This window comes from Drosophila sulfurigaster, chromosome 2R, assembly GCF_023558435.1.
Source record: "Drosophila sulfurigaster albostrigata strain 15112-1811.04 chromosome 2R, ASM2355843v2, whole genome shotgun sequence".
In the NCBI taxonomy this organism is placed as follows: Eukaryota; Metazoa; Arthropoda; class Insecta; order Diptera; family Drosophilidae; genus Drosophila; species Drosophila sulfurigaster.
Window position 1 is genome coordinate 2,974,479 of NC_084882.1, and position 14,516 is coordinate 2,988,994.

General features: G+C 33.9%; 1 protein-coding gene and 1 long non-coding RNA gene across 4 annotated transcripts; one reads left to right on the top strand and one right to left on the bottom strand.

Moving 5' to 3' along the window:
• Positions 1–474: 474 nt before the first annotated feature.
• On the bottom strand, positions 475–14,106 carry LOC133836510 (catenin alpha). Of its 3 annotated transcripts, XM_062267038.1 has the most exons (13): positions 13,834–14,106; position 12,043; positions 7,350–7,726; positions 6,978–7,295; positions 6,683–6,886; positions 5,939–6,623; positions 3,057–3,208; positions 2,525–2,597; positions 2,318–2,385; positions 2,074–2,255; positions 1,365–1,605; positions 1,193–1,309; positions 475–955 (listed from the first exon to the last, which is right to left on the bottom strand). In XM_062267038.1, exons 1-13 carry the CDS (start codon positions 13,981–13,983, stop codon positions 791–793), a joined length of 2,733 nt encoding a protein of 910 aa, XP_062123022.1. In that variant the 5' UTR covers positions 13,984–14,106; the 3' UTR covers positions 475–790. The 3 variants fall into 3 exon arrangements, with proteins under 3 accessions (XP_062123022.1, XP_062123021.1, XP_062123019.1); XM_062267037.1 differs by lacking the exon at position 12,043 and having other exon boundaries at positions 13,834–14,095; XM_062267035.1 differs by lacking the exons at position 12,043; positions 13,834–14,106 and adding an exon at positions 7,959–7,989.
• Positions 8,695–9,160, top strand: LOC133839136 (uncharacterized). The gene is made up of 2 exons (XR_009894057.1): positions 8,695–8,962; positions 9,030–9,160. It is a non-coding gene; the product is annotated as an uncharacterized LOC133839136 (long non-coding RNA).
• Positions 14,107–14,516: the final 410 nt, after the last annotated feature.

The window sequence follows — 14,516 nt, forward strand, 5'->3', positions numbered from 1 at the left end:
GGCATGCAAAATGCGAGGCTTATAAAAATAATAATTTACGCAATAAAGCTTGGGAAGTGCTAATGGAAGGCGTTTGTTTGCGCTTATTGCCTCACGCATTTGTGTGTCATCGCCTGTGGATGGCTTGCCTTAGAAGAGATAGTGTCTAACCCACGACTGGAATTTAGTAACAAAAAAGGTGTAATGTATTCTTTTCTTATACTAAAATATATTTAGAGTCGGCTTTAGTTAACATCGCTTTATCAATTCACCGAAGTTTAACGGTAGAATTAAAATGTGAAATGGGGGGATACCAAAGAAATTTCTAGAGATCTTTATCTCAGGAAATTTGGCGGCCAGCTAAACCGTAGATGGCACATAACTTTAAGTGGTTTAAACATCTGCTGCACAGTTACATTATATAAAGAAACCAGATTTTTAGTGACTGTTTATTAATTTATGCGTGTATTTACTTTTCAGTAAAATATTTTTAAGTTCAAGAAATATCATTTTAATAGAAAAAAGTAAAATTAAAATTAAATGTATATCTTAACATAATTATGGTTTTTTTAGCTTGCCTTTTTAATATTGAACAATTATTGACATATGTAGGCATCTTCATATATGCAAGCAATTATGAAATATTTTCTACCTGTATACATAACTTATTTATCCCTAACACAAATTATGTAATGATAATGAAGCATGTAAGTGTAATTTAGACTCTCTTAACAACAGAAATACATTTTTATTTTAAATTCATGTATTGATAGGAATATATATATTTTATAATTGTTCGAAATATCTGCCTTTATACAGCATCTGCGGGACTTTGGAATTCAGATAACGCATGAATTGGATTTTGCACTTTTTTCTGTGATCCTTTTCGAACTTTAGCACGAACTTCTTCAGGTTTTTCAGGACGCACTAATGGTTTTTTTTCTGGTGCTTTCATTTTCCATACCACAATTGGAGACTAAAAAAGTTTTCATTAGGAAATACTGTTTGTCATAGAGTAAGATAATACATCGCCCGAAAAGTCTTTGTTTTAATTATTAAAGTGACACACACTTGCGAAAAGTATAGCTGTCATCTGAGAACAACGCCATAAAACATATTTCGGCGAGTAACATCGCAAGTGATTTATACAAAAGCTCTTCAGGTGATGAGTTATTTTTATAAAAAGAAAATTCTATTTATTAAATATACTTACAGTAACGGTGCCTTGTCTGGTGTATTTTGTGGAAGCTACATAGGAGTACTTCACAGTGAGTACAACAGCATTCATCAAATTCTTAGCTGCTTGGATTAATGATGTGGCACTATCCAGCTAAAAAAAAGAATTACTATATATTTTTCAAAAATCATTTTTAAATAATTCTTACCCCAGACACGATCAATTCACCACTAATGTTTTGTACATCTGCTTTGACCTTTGAAGTTATTTGAATTTGATGACAATACAATGCGATACGTTGCAAATATGCTAACAAGTCTTTTTTAGTGCTGCTTTCAGGACATTGCTCAGCTATCTCACGGGTTAACTTATCAAGTTTATTGCCGGCTTCGGATATTTTTTTAGCAGCATTGATAACGTCCATAGTAGTCTTCAAAGGGCCGCGACCTCTATGCATTTGTAAAAATTATTGTTATATATTATTGTATTATTTTTACATTAAACATATAATCCCAATTCAAGTTTTAATATATTAGGATAGATTTTGAAAAAATGATTCACCTTAACCATTAGTTATTTAATAAGCAAAATATATACAAGTGATGTTTTTGATTTTGTAACTGTACATAATATTTTCGATACGAACCCAATAACTAAATGGCAAGTTAAAAAACATTATGATTTATATTGTATTATTTCTAGTACAATAAACAATATGGTTGTGGCCAGGAGGACAATATTGTCTTCATTCCTAATTTTTCAGAGTAATATCTATATATTTATTATTTAATATAATTTTGATACTTGTATACTCAGCACAAAGATTTTTTACTTGCGGTTAGTTCTTCGCAAATGGATTTTCAAGGGAATGAATATCAAAGCACCATCCCTTTTGTTCAATAAAATATTTAAATCACCTTGTAAAATCTGTCATTTCCATCATTATCATGCACATATGTTTTGCCAAGAAAATTATGTCATTGCCGGTGTCATCCCATTTAGCGACCTCGGAATCAAAAGTAAGTTTCTCCCTTCGAAATAGCTCGACTTGTTGGGCAATCTTTTGCTTATCTTCTTCTGTCATTTTACGCATTGCTTCCTTTAAATCAAATGTACAACCAAAATTAATAAAAAAAAATAAAAAAAAATGTAATCACTTACTCTAGCTGTGCAAATACCACTAATGTCTGGATACTCGTCAACGGTCTGATCTCCTGTATGTGCACTCGCTAAAAATAAATAGTTACCAATTAATTAATAGAAAAAATTAAAAATACAATTTAATATCTAATTGTATACTTGAAAAATTGGTACTTAATTTTTATCAATGTACAAGCTAAAATAAAAAATCGAAAATTAGGATCTTACATCGACTTCGAGTTTCCAACGTTAAATCTTCAACTGGTTCAAATTCGGTGTCTGTATCCAAGTCCTCTGAGCTCTGAAAATGTATCAAGCATCATACTTTTATCAGACAAGATGATAAAATTGATTATACTTAACATGCGGCTATACTGACAGTTGAAGCTAAGATAAGAAACTAAGAAGCTACGATATTATTAGAAGAGCACATTGGTTGTATTTCATTGCCTTCTCGCGGTTAATGCTAATGTTAAAGTTTCACTTTCTTAGTCACGTCTTTATAGAAGACCAAGAGTTAAGAGCATAAAGCTTTTAAAACAGTAAAATTAGTTTGCAGCAAAACTTATAAGAACTATGTCCGCATCCTTCCCGTTCGATTGTGGTATACTCTGTTCATTTTTGAACGGGAGATGATCTTTGATTTACAATCTGAATGTAATGTGATTTAGCTCGGTATCGTTTGACTACTTAGATTTGCATAGCGTGTATGTCCATGCACAAGAATAAATTGATCAAATTAACGTTTCAATTATCTTACTCTATTCATTAACACCGCACGGCGAATTTCGCGAACTCCATCATAAACCAAGCGCGATGCATCAATAAAATCGTTTTCATCAACATCTTTGTTTGAATTGGTAGATAGAGCTTCAACGGCAGCATCAACTCGCTGCTCAAATTTGATCATAACTGAAAGAGATAGCAATTGAATATTATTTATTAAGAATTTAAATTAACATACAAAATAATGTATTAGACACCATTTGGCCATAGTCTCGCCCGCGACATATTGAAGAAGTGAAACTTCTATAATATTTTACTGTCGCAACTTTCTTCATTATGCCATTTATAAATTCTTAATACTGCTAACATAAAATATTCAAATTCAAAAAGTTTACATGTCTTCGATAAGCTTTCATTTTTGTGTGGCAACTTCAGTCTACTGCTACATACATATAAATAAATACAAATTTCTTTAGGCTTTCTGGTTATTCTGCCTGTGGAAACTTTTTAATAATGGCTGAAAAGTTTTACAACTAAGTTGCCTCCTTCTACCTGTTACATAAAGTTATAATACCCTATGGGTAGCGAGTATAAAAACGTCAGGATAGTATTGTGTTTCATAAGGGTAAAAACAGACAGCTATTGCACAGCCAGCAACAAACCAAACACATTTTGGCACTATGTAGCCGGCAACCAGCATTTTCTATCAGCATACAATAATATTGAGTAAGAAGTAAGAAGTTAGTCAAGTTTGCTCGACTGTGAGATACCCGCTACCCACTTTTAATAAAGGCAAAATATTGCGGTATCATTTTCAAAATATACCGAAAATACTAAAAATATACCAAATGGTATGTTTGGTATATCGATATAGTACACCATTCAAAATATACCATAGACGGCACAATGTGCCAGATTGTCGGCCAAAGCAACTCAGACCCCCAGTAAGTAGGCGTTTTTGTCCATACAAAAGTATTTCTTTAATAACTTCCACAATTTTTATCTGATCGCAACCAAATTTCATAACTACTACAGTAGTTACTGTATATACCAAGATTCGTAACTCTAGCTTTAAAATTACGCTTGTTATTAGATTTTTTTGATTTGCGGGGGCGGAAGTGGGCGTGGCAAAAATTCGAAACAAACTTGATCTGCGTGCAAACATAACAAATGCTGTCGAAAAAAAATTATAGCTCTATCATCTCTTATAGTCTCTGAGATCCAGTGTTTCATACGGACGGACGGACAGACGGACATGGCTATATCGTCTCGGCAGTTGACGCTGATCAAGAATATATATACATACTTTATAGGGTCGGAGATGCCTCCTTCTACCTGTTACATACATTTCCTGCCGGCACAAAGTTATAATACCCTTCTACCCTATTGGTAGCGGATATAAAAAGAAAACCAAAAAATAAATTAATTTAAACTAAATAATCAAATGGGTGATAACAAAAAATAATAATAATGTTAATTGCAAACTACTCTGTGCCCTACTTACAAAGAGCAACAAACACAAGCACATACATACATTGTCACCCGATAGGGTGATAAGTGATAACTTAGCTTAAACGACTGAGAGCACATCGTCTCAGCTACGCAAATAAAGATATTCATTTTAACTTAAAAGAATTTTTCATTGCTAAGGCTCCGCCTAGGTATTGAACGCTTAAACATTATTACAATAAGTATTACATTGATTTATATATTTCTGGCCTAGGTGACTTTTATCCATATTAGGATCAATTGGCTTTTCCCAAAAAAATAAAGTTTGGACTCTTATCAATAATCGTTTGATATCGATAGACAATTAATCAAAAACTTACATCGGCAGAAAAATTTATTTAACTCGGTACTACGAATTAAAATTACCTCTAATTTCACTAAGTCGCCAGCTGGTGTTCAAGGAAACGTTTAGAAAAACGGCGCTAATTTGCAATGGAAGATGTAGACTCTTAAATCTGATCGAGTTAACGATTGCCAATTGTCTTAACCGGCGAAAACTTTTAATTTAAAATCAAATCATATAATTCCTGGAAGTATTTTAGTTTTTATTCCTAGATATTTTTCATTTCACTATAAAATTAAGTAAGCGCTTTATCTTTACACTCAAAAAAGTACAGACATTTTCAATTGGATTGTGTTTAGATACATACATATGTTTCTTGACCCAACTGAACTTCAGAGATAAGTAAAGTTTAATTAAACAACTTATTTTATTTTATTTTCTTACCTGCAAATTCTGACCTCGAGGTGAAAAAAAATTGTAAAAAGTGGATTTTGCTTCATATTCGAATATGTTACAACGTAATTTATTATAAATTTATCGTCATTCTGCTCAATGTATGTGAGGAAAATGGACAGTAAACAAAATTAGAGATGCAAACACAACTATACCATTTAGATCTAGCCTATTTTATTTAGTCTATTTTTACTTCAACGCGTTTTTTAAATGCGATATATTTTTCAACATCCTCTTTGACTCAAAGGAAAAAAATCAAGAGGAAACTCATACAATGTTAAAAATGTCTCGTACGACAAAAATAAAAATAATTGATTTTGTTAAGCGATATTCAGATATTGCCCGAATTAAACAAAAAAAAATACGAGCGCTTATACATTTTAGGAATCATAAAATCTGTAGTTATTGTTGTATTATTACTCTACGCTTTTCGATTTTTCTCGATTTCTTGGGCATGCTAAAAATGTACAACAAACTTGATCTGCGTGCAACAATAAACAGGAGTTGCTATAATTATCCTTCTATTACAGTCTGGAAGGTATACGCTTTCATACGGGCAGGCAAACAAGACGGACATTGATATATTGTCTCCGCAGTTGACGCTGGTATATCCTATGCGTAGCGGCTATTAAAAGATACAGCACAAAAAGTAAAGATATTTTTATACTAACCTTGCTCTCGAAGAACTTTGACTGCTTCTAGGACTCGTTTGGTGTAAATACATGGTTCATAATTATCCATTTCAGCTTCAACAACATTGCATACACGTGACGATCGGCCCTGTATAGATCCCGCTGTTTCACGTAAATCTTTAGCGTCGCCAACTTGTAAAGCCATTACACATTTGTTGACATCTTCTAAAATATGATTTTCTGATACAGCTAAAAAGTCATCAATAGTCGTAATATCATCAACGGCTTCTGTCAAAATTCGAACTTGCACTTCCCATGCCTGTCGATAAGCGGACATATTTTCCTGGGCAACTTTAGAGTTAGGTCGAACCGTAAGAATTGATGCTGCGTTAATTACTTGGGGACACAAACTTTCAATTTGGGCCGCAGCGTATCGGACCATTTTTACTCCATCTTCGTTATTTGACATACTGCACACGAGATTGGCAACTTCAACAAGCTTTTCAGCATGTTTAGTAAATATGTCAGCTTTCTCCCTGACTTTCTTTTCATTCCCTGACTTTGCAGCTTCGATCAAGTCAATCAAAGGAGATGTTGTTTCTAAGAACGAATCGGACACATGGTCAACAACAGCTTTACGTAACTGCCTGCGAAGATCTCTCGTTTTACGACACATTTGATCAATTGCGCGATCCAGTCCTGCTGTATTATCTTTCTGGCCCATCTTGAAAAAAAAATAAGATTCATAATTATTTATACTAAAATAATATACAAAATACTCACATTTGACATGTATTCAGACAGAAGATCCTGTAAAGCTTGACGCACAGCATTACATTCCGCTACAATTCTTTCTCTGCGCTCGTCTCGCGTACAGTCTGCATCGGCCATTAATGCTGCTGCACTGATTATACTCTCGAGACGTTCTTCAAGCAGTTGACGTGACCGTTTCTCACTATAGGTCATGGGATCCATTACAATGCCTTCCTAAAATATTATTTTTCATAATATGAAAGTAAACCGCCGTAGCAAGTTTATGTATGAAAAAAAATTATAATTAATTTTTGTTTAAACTCACATCAAAATCGTCCAAGGCTGCAGCTAGTTCCCCAGCGCCACTGTAAACATCAGTAGGTTGTGATGATTTTCCTTGTGCTACATCACTAATCGTATTTACTGCGTCGCAAACTTGTTTCAAAATGAAATCCCGGTTAACTTTGGCTAAATCTAATTCTGGGTGTCGAACATAGACCTTGGATGCGGTTAGAAGCATTGTGGAATGTTTTTTTAGCATTGCACGAGCAGCAGCCAAGTCATCTCGCAATTGAGGATCCTTTAGCTCCTGCTGACGTTTTGCTGCTTGCTTTATAAGTTCTCCAGCGTTGCGACCAAATTGCTACAAACAACCAAATGTTAAAATTTTATATTAAAAAAAACATTTTATACTTACTCTCATATTGTCCATGAGTTCATCTTGGCTAGATGCATTTTTCAGTTTATTGAGGTCATCTTCCACAATATGAAGAGACTTAAGCAATAAATGAACATCAACCATATCAGCCAATATTAGCAATCGTGTGACAGCAGAGAGTAAATTTCTAGCTGCCCGCACCATGTTTCCGCGTTTCAATGAACTGCATGGATCTTCTGAAAATTCTCTTGCTGCCAGACTCATTGCATCTCCAGTTTTCCTCACTTCATCTACTGCTGATAACATCTCCTGAGTAATGTCTGGATTTTCATACGCAATTTGTTCTCCTTTTTGAATGAAGTTTTCTGTGGCTTTTTCAACTGCTGCAACTAGTGCGCTAGCTCGTTTTGATTTTCCTAAAAGAACAGAGACAGAAATACATTTCTTGATATTCATATATTGTATTCATTATATTCTATGTCTATTCATATACATTACTCTATACTCGTATATAAAATTCTTCATACTCATTGATTTGTTATTTTATCACAAAAAACAAAAGACTTATATTATTTATTACGGAGTATTTTTTTTTGGTTATAGGCAAATGTATAGTAGACAACATTGTGCATATCATCTAAAAATTACTATGACTATCACGCATTCACTTCCAACTTTTACTATCATATTATCCTTTCATGGGAAATATCTCCCAAATTTATATTTTCCTGTCAGCCAATAAATGCTTACAGAATCAACAGTTTTCATAAATACTATTCCATATTATTTATTTTTTTCCGAGTTCTCTGATATAATTTCTACATAGTTTGCCTATTTTTGCAGCACTATTTAAATAATTTTATGATAATTATTTTTTGTTTTTTTGAAGCCACTTCGAATAGCACACTCAGACTCTAGAAATGAAAGTTAAAATGGGTTGATACTGAAAACAAACTCTTTGTATGACAATATTTTCTCCAGATCTAGAGAATAATAATTTTTCGATGCGAACAATTTCAGGTTGGTTGAACTATGTGGAAGAATAAGAAAACAAAGCTGGTCATATATGCCACCATCACCATACCTTGCAATGATGCATGATAATATTTAATTGTTTAATTAAATTTGATTATTGTTTCAGTAAACATAACTATATTGAACAATCAATTGAGAATTAAACCTTAATTCCGGTCAAGAAATATCTCCGACCTTAATTTATTTTCTAAGATAACTTTATGGCTAGCTCAAAAACTATGTATCAGATAAGAGAGAAAAGACTTAAAAATATGAGTAATTCTCTGAGGGATGTCGCGTGCGACCATCCCCTGCAGAACTGAAGGTGTCGTTTGGCTCATTAAAGTGACCCTATAGTAAACGAAACGTCGAACCACCTAGTTAATAAATGTATGCGTTTTAAAGCATAAGTACAAAATAACGGCAAGCATCGCTTTTGTTTTTGTTATTTTGTGGAAAGGGCATACACAAGATTAAAGACAAAACTTCGATTACGCTTTATAGCGCTGTTTGTTTACGCGTCTTTAATTTATTTTGTGCTACTCTTTTGCTCAAACGCAGCTGTGTTTGCTGGCTGATGAAATTTTTGCAAGCATTTGAGTTGAGAAGTGTAAAGCGGATCCGCGATCATTTATTAGGTGAGTTACTTAAAAAATAATATATGTATGTATTATATGTTTAATGTGTAAAATAGTAAATAAACAGATAATAAAAGAACGCCAAGCAGTTAGCATAATGTATAGTTCTACAGTGGAAAGCGACAATGTGCCTAAAAAAGAGGAAATGGAAATTATGACAGAAAATCTACGTTATGGAAATAATGACAGGGGAATGCGGCCCTAAAAAAAGCACACAATTTCTTTGGTGTTATGGTCGGTGAGTATTTTAAAGATAATTATTTAATAATCATTAGGCACTTTAATCTTTTAAAACTTTATTTCCAGATTTAATAACTGAGGACGAGTTGAGAAAGGCCTTGCAGCTCAAAAAAAAAACGATATTTCAAAACTCAAGTTTCCTTAAAGTAATAAAAGTATCCGACTTATTAAAACAAAGAAAAATTAAAATTAAATAAAAACTGTAATTGTAATTGTAAATTTTTTTAAATTTATAACGGCCGACCTTTTCATGGGGGCCGATGTTAAGTACTTACTTCACCGACCCTTCCATGGGGTCTAATATAAGTGCATTCTTTAATGACCCTAATATGTTGCACTATTTCACTAGTTCGTGGGTAATCGAAGTAGTGGCGATTGACCCTATTTGCGGACATTGCACACAAAAACGGAAATTAAAGAACGCATTGCTAGGTGCCACTTTGTAAGTAGTAGTGGTCTGCCAGCAACGAACTAGCGCTCACAATTGCAGGGTCTTTACAGTGACAAAAAAAAAAAACATGATCTGAAACAATTTTAACAATAAGAAAAGGAAATTTTTATAACTCTAGATTAGTAATTTAATTAGAGCTAAGAATGGATTTAAAAATGTTTTCTGTTTTGTTTTCTTTTCTGATAATGGCAAAAATTAACAAATTCGTACGCAAAAAATTAACGAATTTATACATTTATAAATAGTGCTGATCCAAAACTTTAAAAATAACCTTTACTTATTTTTAAAATTATTTTAGTTTATGGTTTTTTTTGTCACACGCGACATTTACCAGAGAAATTCTCATATGTACATACCTAATACTTTGAAGTGCATTGATTTTTTTTTTGTTAAATGGTAATATTTAGTGAAGGTAGCTTAAGTACATTTGCCCACATTTATGTCATTCAGCAACTCGGTGACCCGACAAGCAGGTTCATGTTACCAAAAAACAGAATTCCAAACTAATAGAACAAACTCTTATGTGTTATTTGGTTTCTATAACATAGAAATGAAGGATCAATGTCAACAGCTAATTGGAGAAATTTACCACTTTGGGAAGTTACATTGGTGTCCTGAATTGAATTCCATTACGGGAAATACAGCTACTAGAGTATTAAAACAAATGAGATCTTGCCAGTGTGTTTCATTTCTATTTTTTATGTCATTCCCTTCTTATCATGAATTTCGAAAATCTGTTACATTTAAACGAAAATATCTTTTACATGTGAAGTGGATAATTACACTGAATAATATACACTGAAAAAGTTATAAAATCAAGATTTTGGTCTTAGTCCTACGAATGTTAATCCACAAATGCGTCAATATTTGATATAATACCATGTTCTGATTAATAAAAATCAGAAAAAATCGTTAAGTTTTAGAACCACAAATCTTATTAAAGATATTTATTAATTTTTTTCAAATTTCGAATTGTGCCGTTTACTATTTTATTATAAAATATTATCATTCACCAACAGGTCGAAGATGGATGAAGGAGTCGGAGCGGCCGTATTCTGCCCAGACCCGGTCTCCAAACACTCCTATAAACTCCCAGACCATTGCAGCATCTTCCAGGCGGAAGTTTTTGCCATTGGCAAGGCTGCAGAAGTGGCTCGGGGTTTTCAGCGCAATCACAACTCAATTAATATCTTTGTTGACAGCCAGGCTGTAATAAGATCAATGCACTCTGATGTGGTCAAGTCCAAAGTTGTCCTGGACAGCAGAAGAGCAATGTTCCGATATCCCTGCGAACTCTAGGCAGGGAAATTGAGGTGCGCTCTAGACTTCAGTGGGACGCGAGCTGGCGCAATGCCAACTCGTGCAAAACTGCAAGGCTGATGAGTGCTTCTACTAACAAGAATTTAACCAAATTCGTCATGCAGCTTTCAGGGAAAGACTGCAGGCTTAATGCTAGGAATTTTAACTGGTCACTGTCTGTGAGCTGTCCATGCTGTCAAGCTGGGTATCACGAACAATGATCAGTGCAGGAAATGCAACGAGCCCGGGGTTAAGGAAACACTTTAGCATCTTCTGTGTAGATGCCCAGCGTTATCCCGACTCCGGATGAAATATTCGCCGTGCCACAACGATCTTCGTGACGTTTCACGGCTACCTCCTAGGATGCTGATGGTGCTTGCCGAAAATGCATACATACTGTGCGACTTTTGAGACGAAGATACGCTCCACCGGTACAGCTACGGACCTAAACTGGTCTATGCTTTGCCGGTCCCACCTAACCTAACCTAACCATTATCATTCAGTTAAACGTACTCCCGACGACGTGTTATTTTTTTTGATTCGGGTTTCAGTAATATTCTCAAAATTTACCAACACAATATACCACAATATATTACAAGTATAAATTGCATAAATATATACATAAATCGCATTAAAAAAAAAAGAAACAAAATATGTATGTATGTATTCCCGACCGGGACTCGAACTCGCCCACCACAATTACTATAGTATTTATTGTATATACCATAAAAATAAAATATGTATGTATTCCCGACCGGGACTCGAACCCGCACACCACAACATGTTGGGCTTGCACACTACAAGCAGAACCATCGAAGTCATTTTGAAGCCGTTATTGAACTTTAAACATCTAAGACACGAGCAATTGTTGTCGTGTTCATCTTCGTTGTAACACTACACACACCAATATAGGCGAGCTTGTAGATACATAGACGCATATATACAAAAGAAAGTATGGCACGCGTTTTTGCCCAAGTTTTCAGCAATCACAATAACTAGTTATTATACCCGCTACCCATAGGGTAGAAGGGTATTATAACTTTGTGCCGGCAGGAAATGTATGTAACAGGTAGAAGGAGGCATCTCCGACCCTATAAAGTATATATATTCTTGATCAGCGTCAACAGCCGAGACGATATAGACGGACGTCTGTCCGTCTGTGTGTCTGTCCGTATGAAACACTGGATCTCAGAGACTATAAGAGATAGAGCTATAATTTTTTCGACAACATTTGCTATGTTTGCACGCAGATCAAGTTTGTTTCAAATTTTTGCCACGCCCACTTCCGCCCCCGCAAATCAAAAAAATCGAATAACAAGCCTAATTTTAAAGCTAGTTGCGAATTTTGGTATATACAATAATTACTATAGTATTTATGATTCCTGATTTGAATTTGGAAGTTATTAGAGAAATACTTTTGTATGGACAAAAACGCCTACTTACTAGGGGTCTGAGTTGCTTTGGCCGACAATCCGATATTGTGCCGTCTATGGTATATTTTGAATGGATCGATATACCAAACATACCATTTGGTATATTTGTAGTATTTTTAGTATTTAAGTATTTTCGGTATATTTTGAAAATGATACCGCAATATTTTGCCTTTATTAAAAGTGGGTAGCGGGTATCTCACAGTCGAGCACACTCGACTGTAACTTTCTTACTTGCTATTGTATGTACCAAAATTTAGAAGTGGGCGTGGCAAAATTTGAAACAAACTTGATCTGCGTGCAAACATAGCAAATGCTGTCGAAAAATTATAGATCTAACTCTTGTAGTCTCCGAGAACCATTGTTTCATACGGAGACAGACAGACGGATATGGCTAGTTCGTCTCGTCTGTTGACGCTGATCAAGAATATACGCTTTTATACCCGCAACCCATAGGGTAAAAGGGTATTATAACTTTGTACCGGCAGGAAATGTATGTATGTATGTAACAGGTAAAGGAGGCATCTCCGACCGATACATATATTCTTGATCAGCGTCAACAACCAAGACGATCTAACCTTGTCCGTCCGTCCGTATAAAAACTGGATCTCAGAGACTAGAGCTATAATTTTTGCAGCATTTGTTATGTTTGCACGCAGATCAAATTGTTTCAAATTTTCCTTCCGCCCCTACAAATCAAAAATCGAATTGCAAGCGTTATTTTAAAGCTAGAGCTGCGAAATATACAATAACAACTATGTATAGTATTTGTGATTCCTAAAAATTTGGTTGCGATCCGATAAAAATTGTGGAAGTTACTAAGTTACTACTATCGATATACATATGTATATATATTGGCTTTATATAATAAAGCTAATTATTGCAGTATTTCTGATCTCACAGTCGAGCACACTCGACTGTAACTTTCTTACTTGATTTATCTACATATGTACATGTAAATGTACATATGTACATGCAAATACATGTGTACGTAGAAGACATTCATATGTAAATTCTACTGTAATGTGTAAATACATATATGTACATATGAAGCATATACAAATATATACAATTAAAGGCTCATATATGAAGTAGGCATATTTGAATTCATGTATGTACATACGTACATGCATGAATGACCAGTTGACCTAATAAATGTCGTAAAAACTATAAAATCTGTATATCGATAGAGATTCTTAAATACCAAACTAGGTACTATACCATTATTATTAAAGTACATATATTATGAATCACTATACGATTGTTTAGCATATGATATTCGCTGCTTAGTCCAAAAACCAACCGAAATTTATGAATAGGAATGCTTGGTATTGTTGATACAATTGTCAATTATCGAACTTTTTTCTACAAATATCTTTGTATTTATGTACATATTTACGTAGCAATACCTTTAATCACATTCTAAATCTTGTAATACACATTTTACTTACCTTTTTTTTTTTGCTAGGACCTTTGGTGTTCACTAGTGTTGTCACTTGTAATACCAAAGGCTCTAATGTTTTCTCCACAGACATTGTACGGATTTCCAAATTTTTTGGGTCCCATTTCAAGGCTATTTGTCCAAAATCTGACAACGCCATTTCGAAAAATGTTTTTATATTTGACACAATCAGACGCCCGAATTATTTTTTCGTCTATAAAGACGACGCCTTATTTTATAAAAAAAAATCGATTTGGAAGTGTCGATATCTTTTGGTATACGTAGAGTAACGATACTTAGCTTAATAATCAATTCAAAAAAAATGTTCCATTTATCTGTTGATACACTAATGACACTTTGATTTTATACTGCACTGTACATTTAAGTTACAAGTAGTTGAATTATTAATTAATGTTATTTATTGTCATATCCATACATGTTGGAAATATATAAATGCGTACTAGCTTACTTCCACAACTTCATGTCCGTCAAGATAGCTTCGCAACTTTGACGTCACCTATCGGTACAAAAATATCGGATGTTGTTTGAAGAAAACAATTAAATTAATTTTAAATTTTCGCAATTATCACAAAAATTGAATTTTCCCAAAAACGGCTATAACGATTTCTATAAAACAAAGAGCGACATATTTGCTTATTTGATTCGAATAGAATGAAATAGTGCGACATAGTT

Excerpts from the sequence above, each read along its gene's own strand:
- LOC133836510 (XM_062267038.1), bottom strand. The coding sequence starts at position 13,983 with ATGGCGTTGTCAGATTTTGGACAAATAGCCTTGAAATGGGACCCAAAA. Across the intron at positions 6,624-6,682 it reads TGTCTGAATACATGTCAAAT|ATGGGCCAGAAAGATAATAC; the intron begins GTGAGTATTTTG and ends TTTTTTTTCAAG. Across the intron at positions 1,606-2,073 it reads GAAATGACAGATTTTACAAG|AGGTCGCGGCCCTTTGAAGA; the intron begins GTGATTTAAATA and ends ACAAATGCATAG.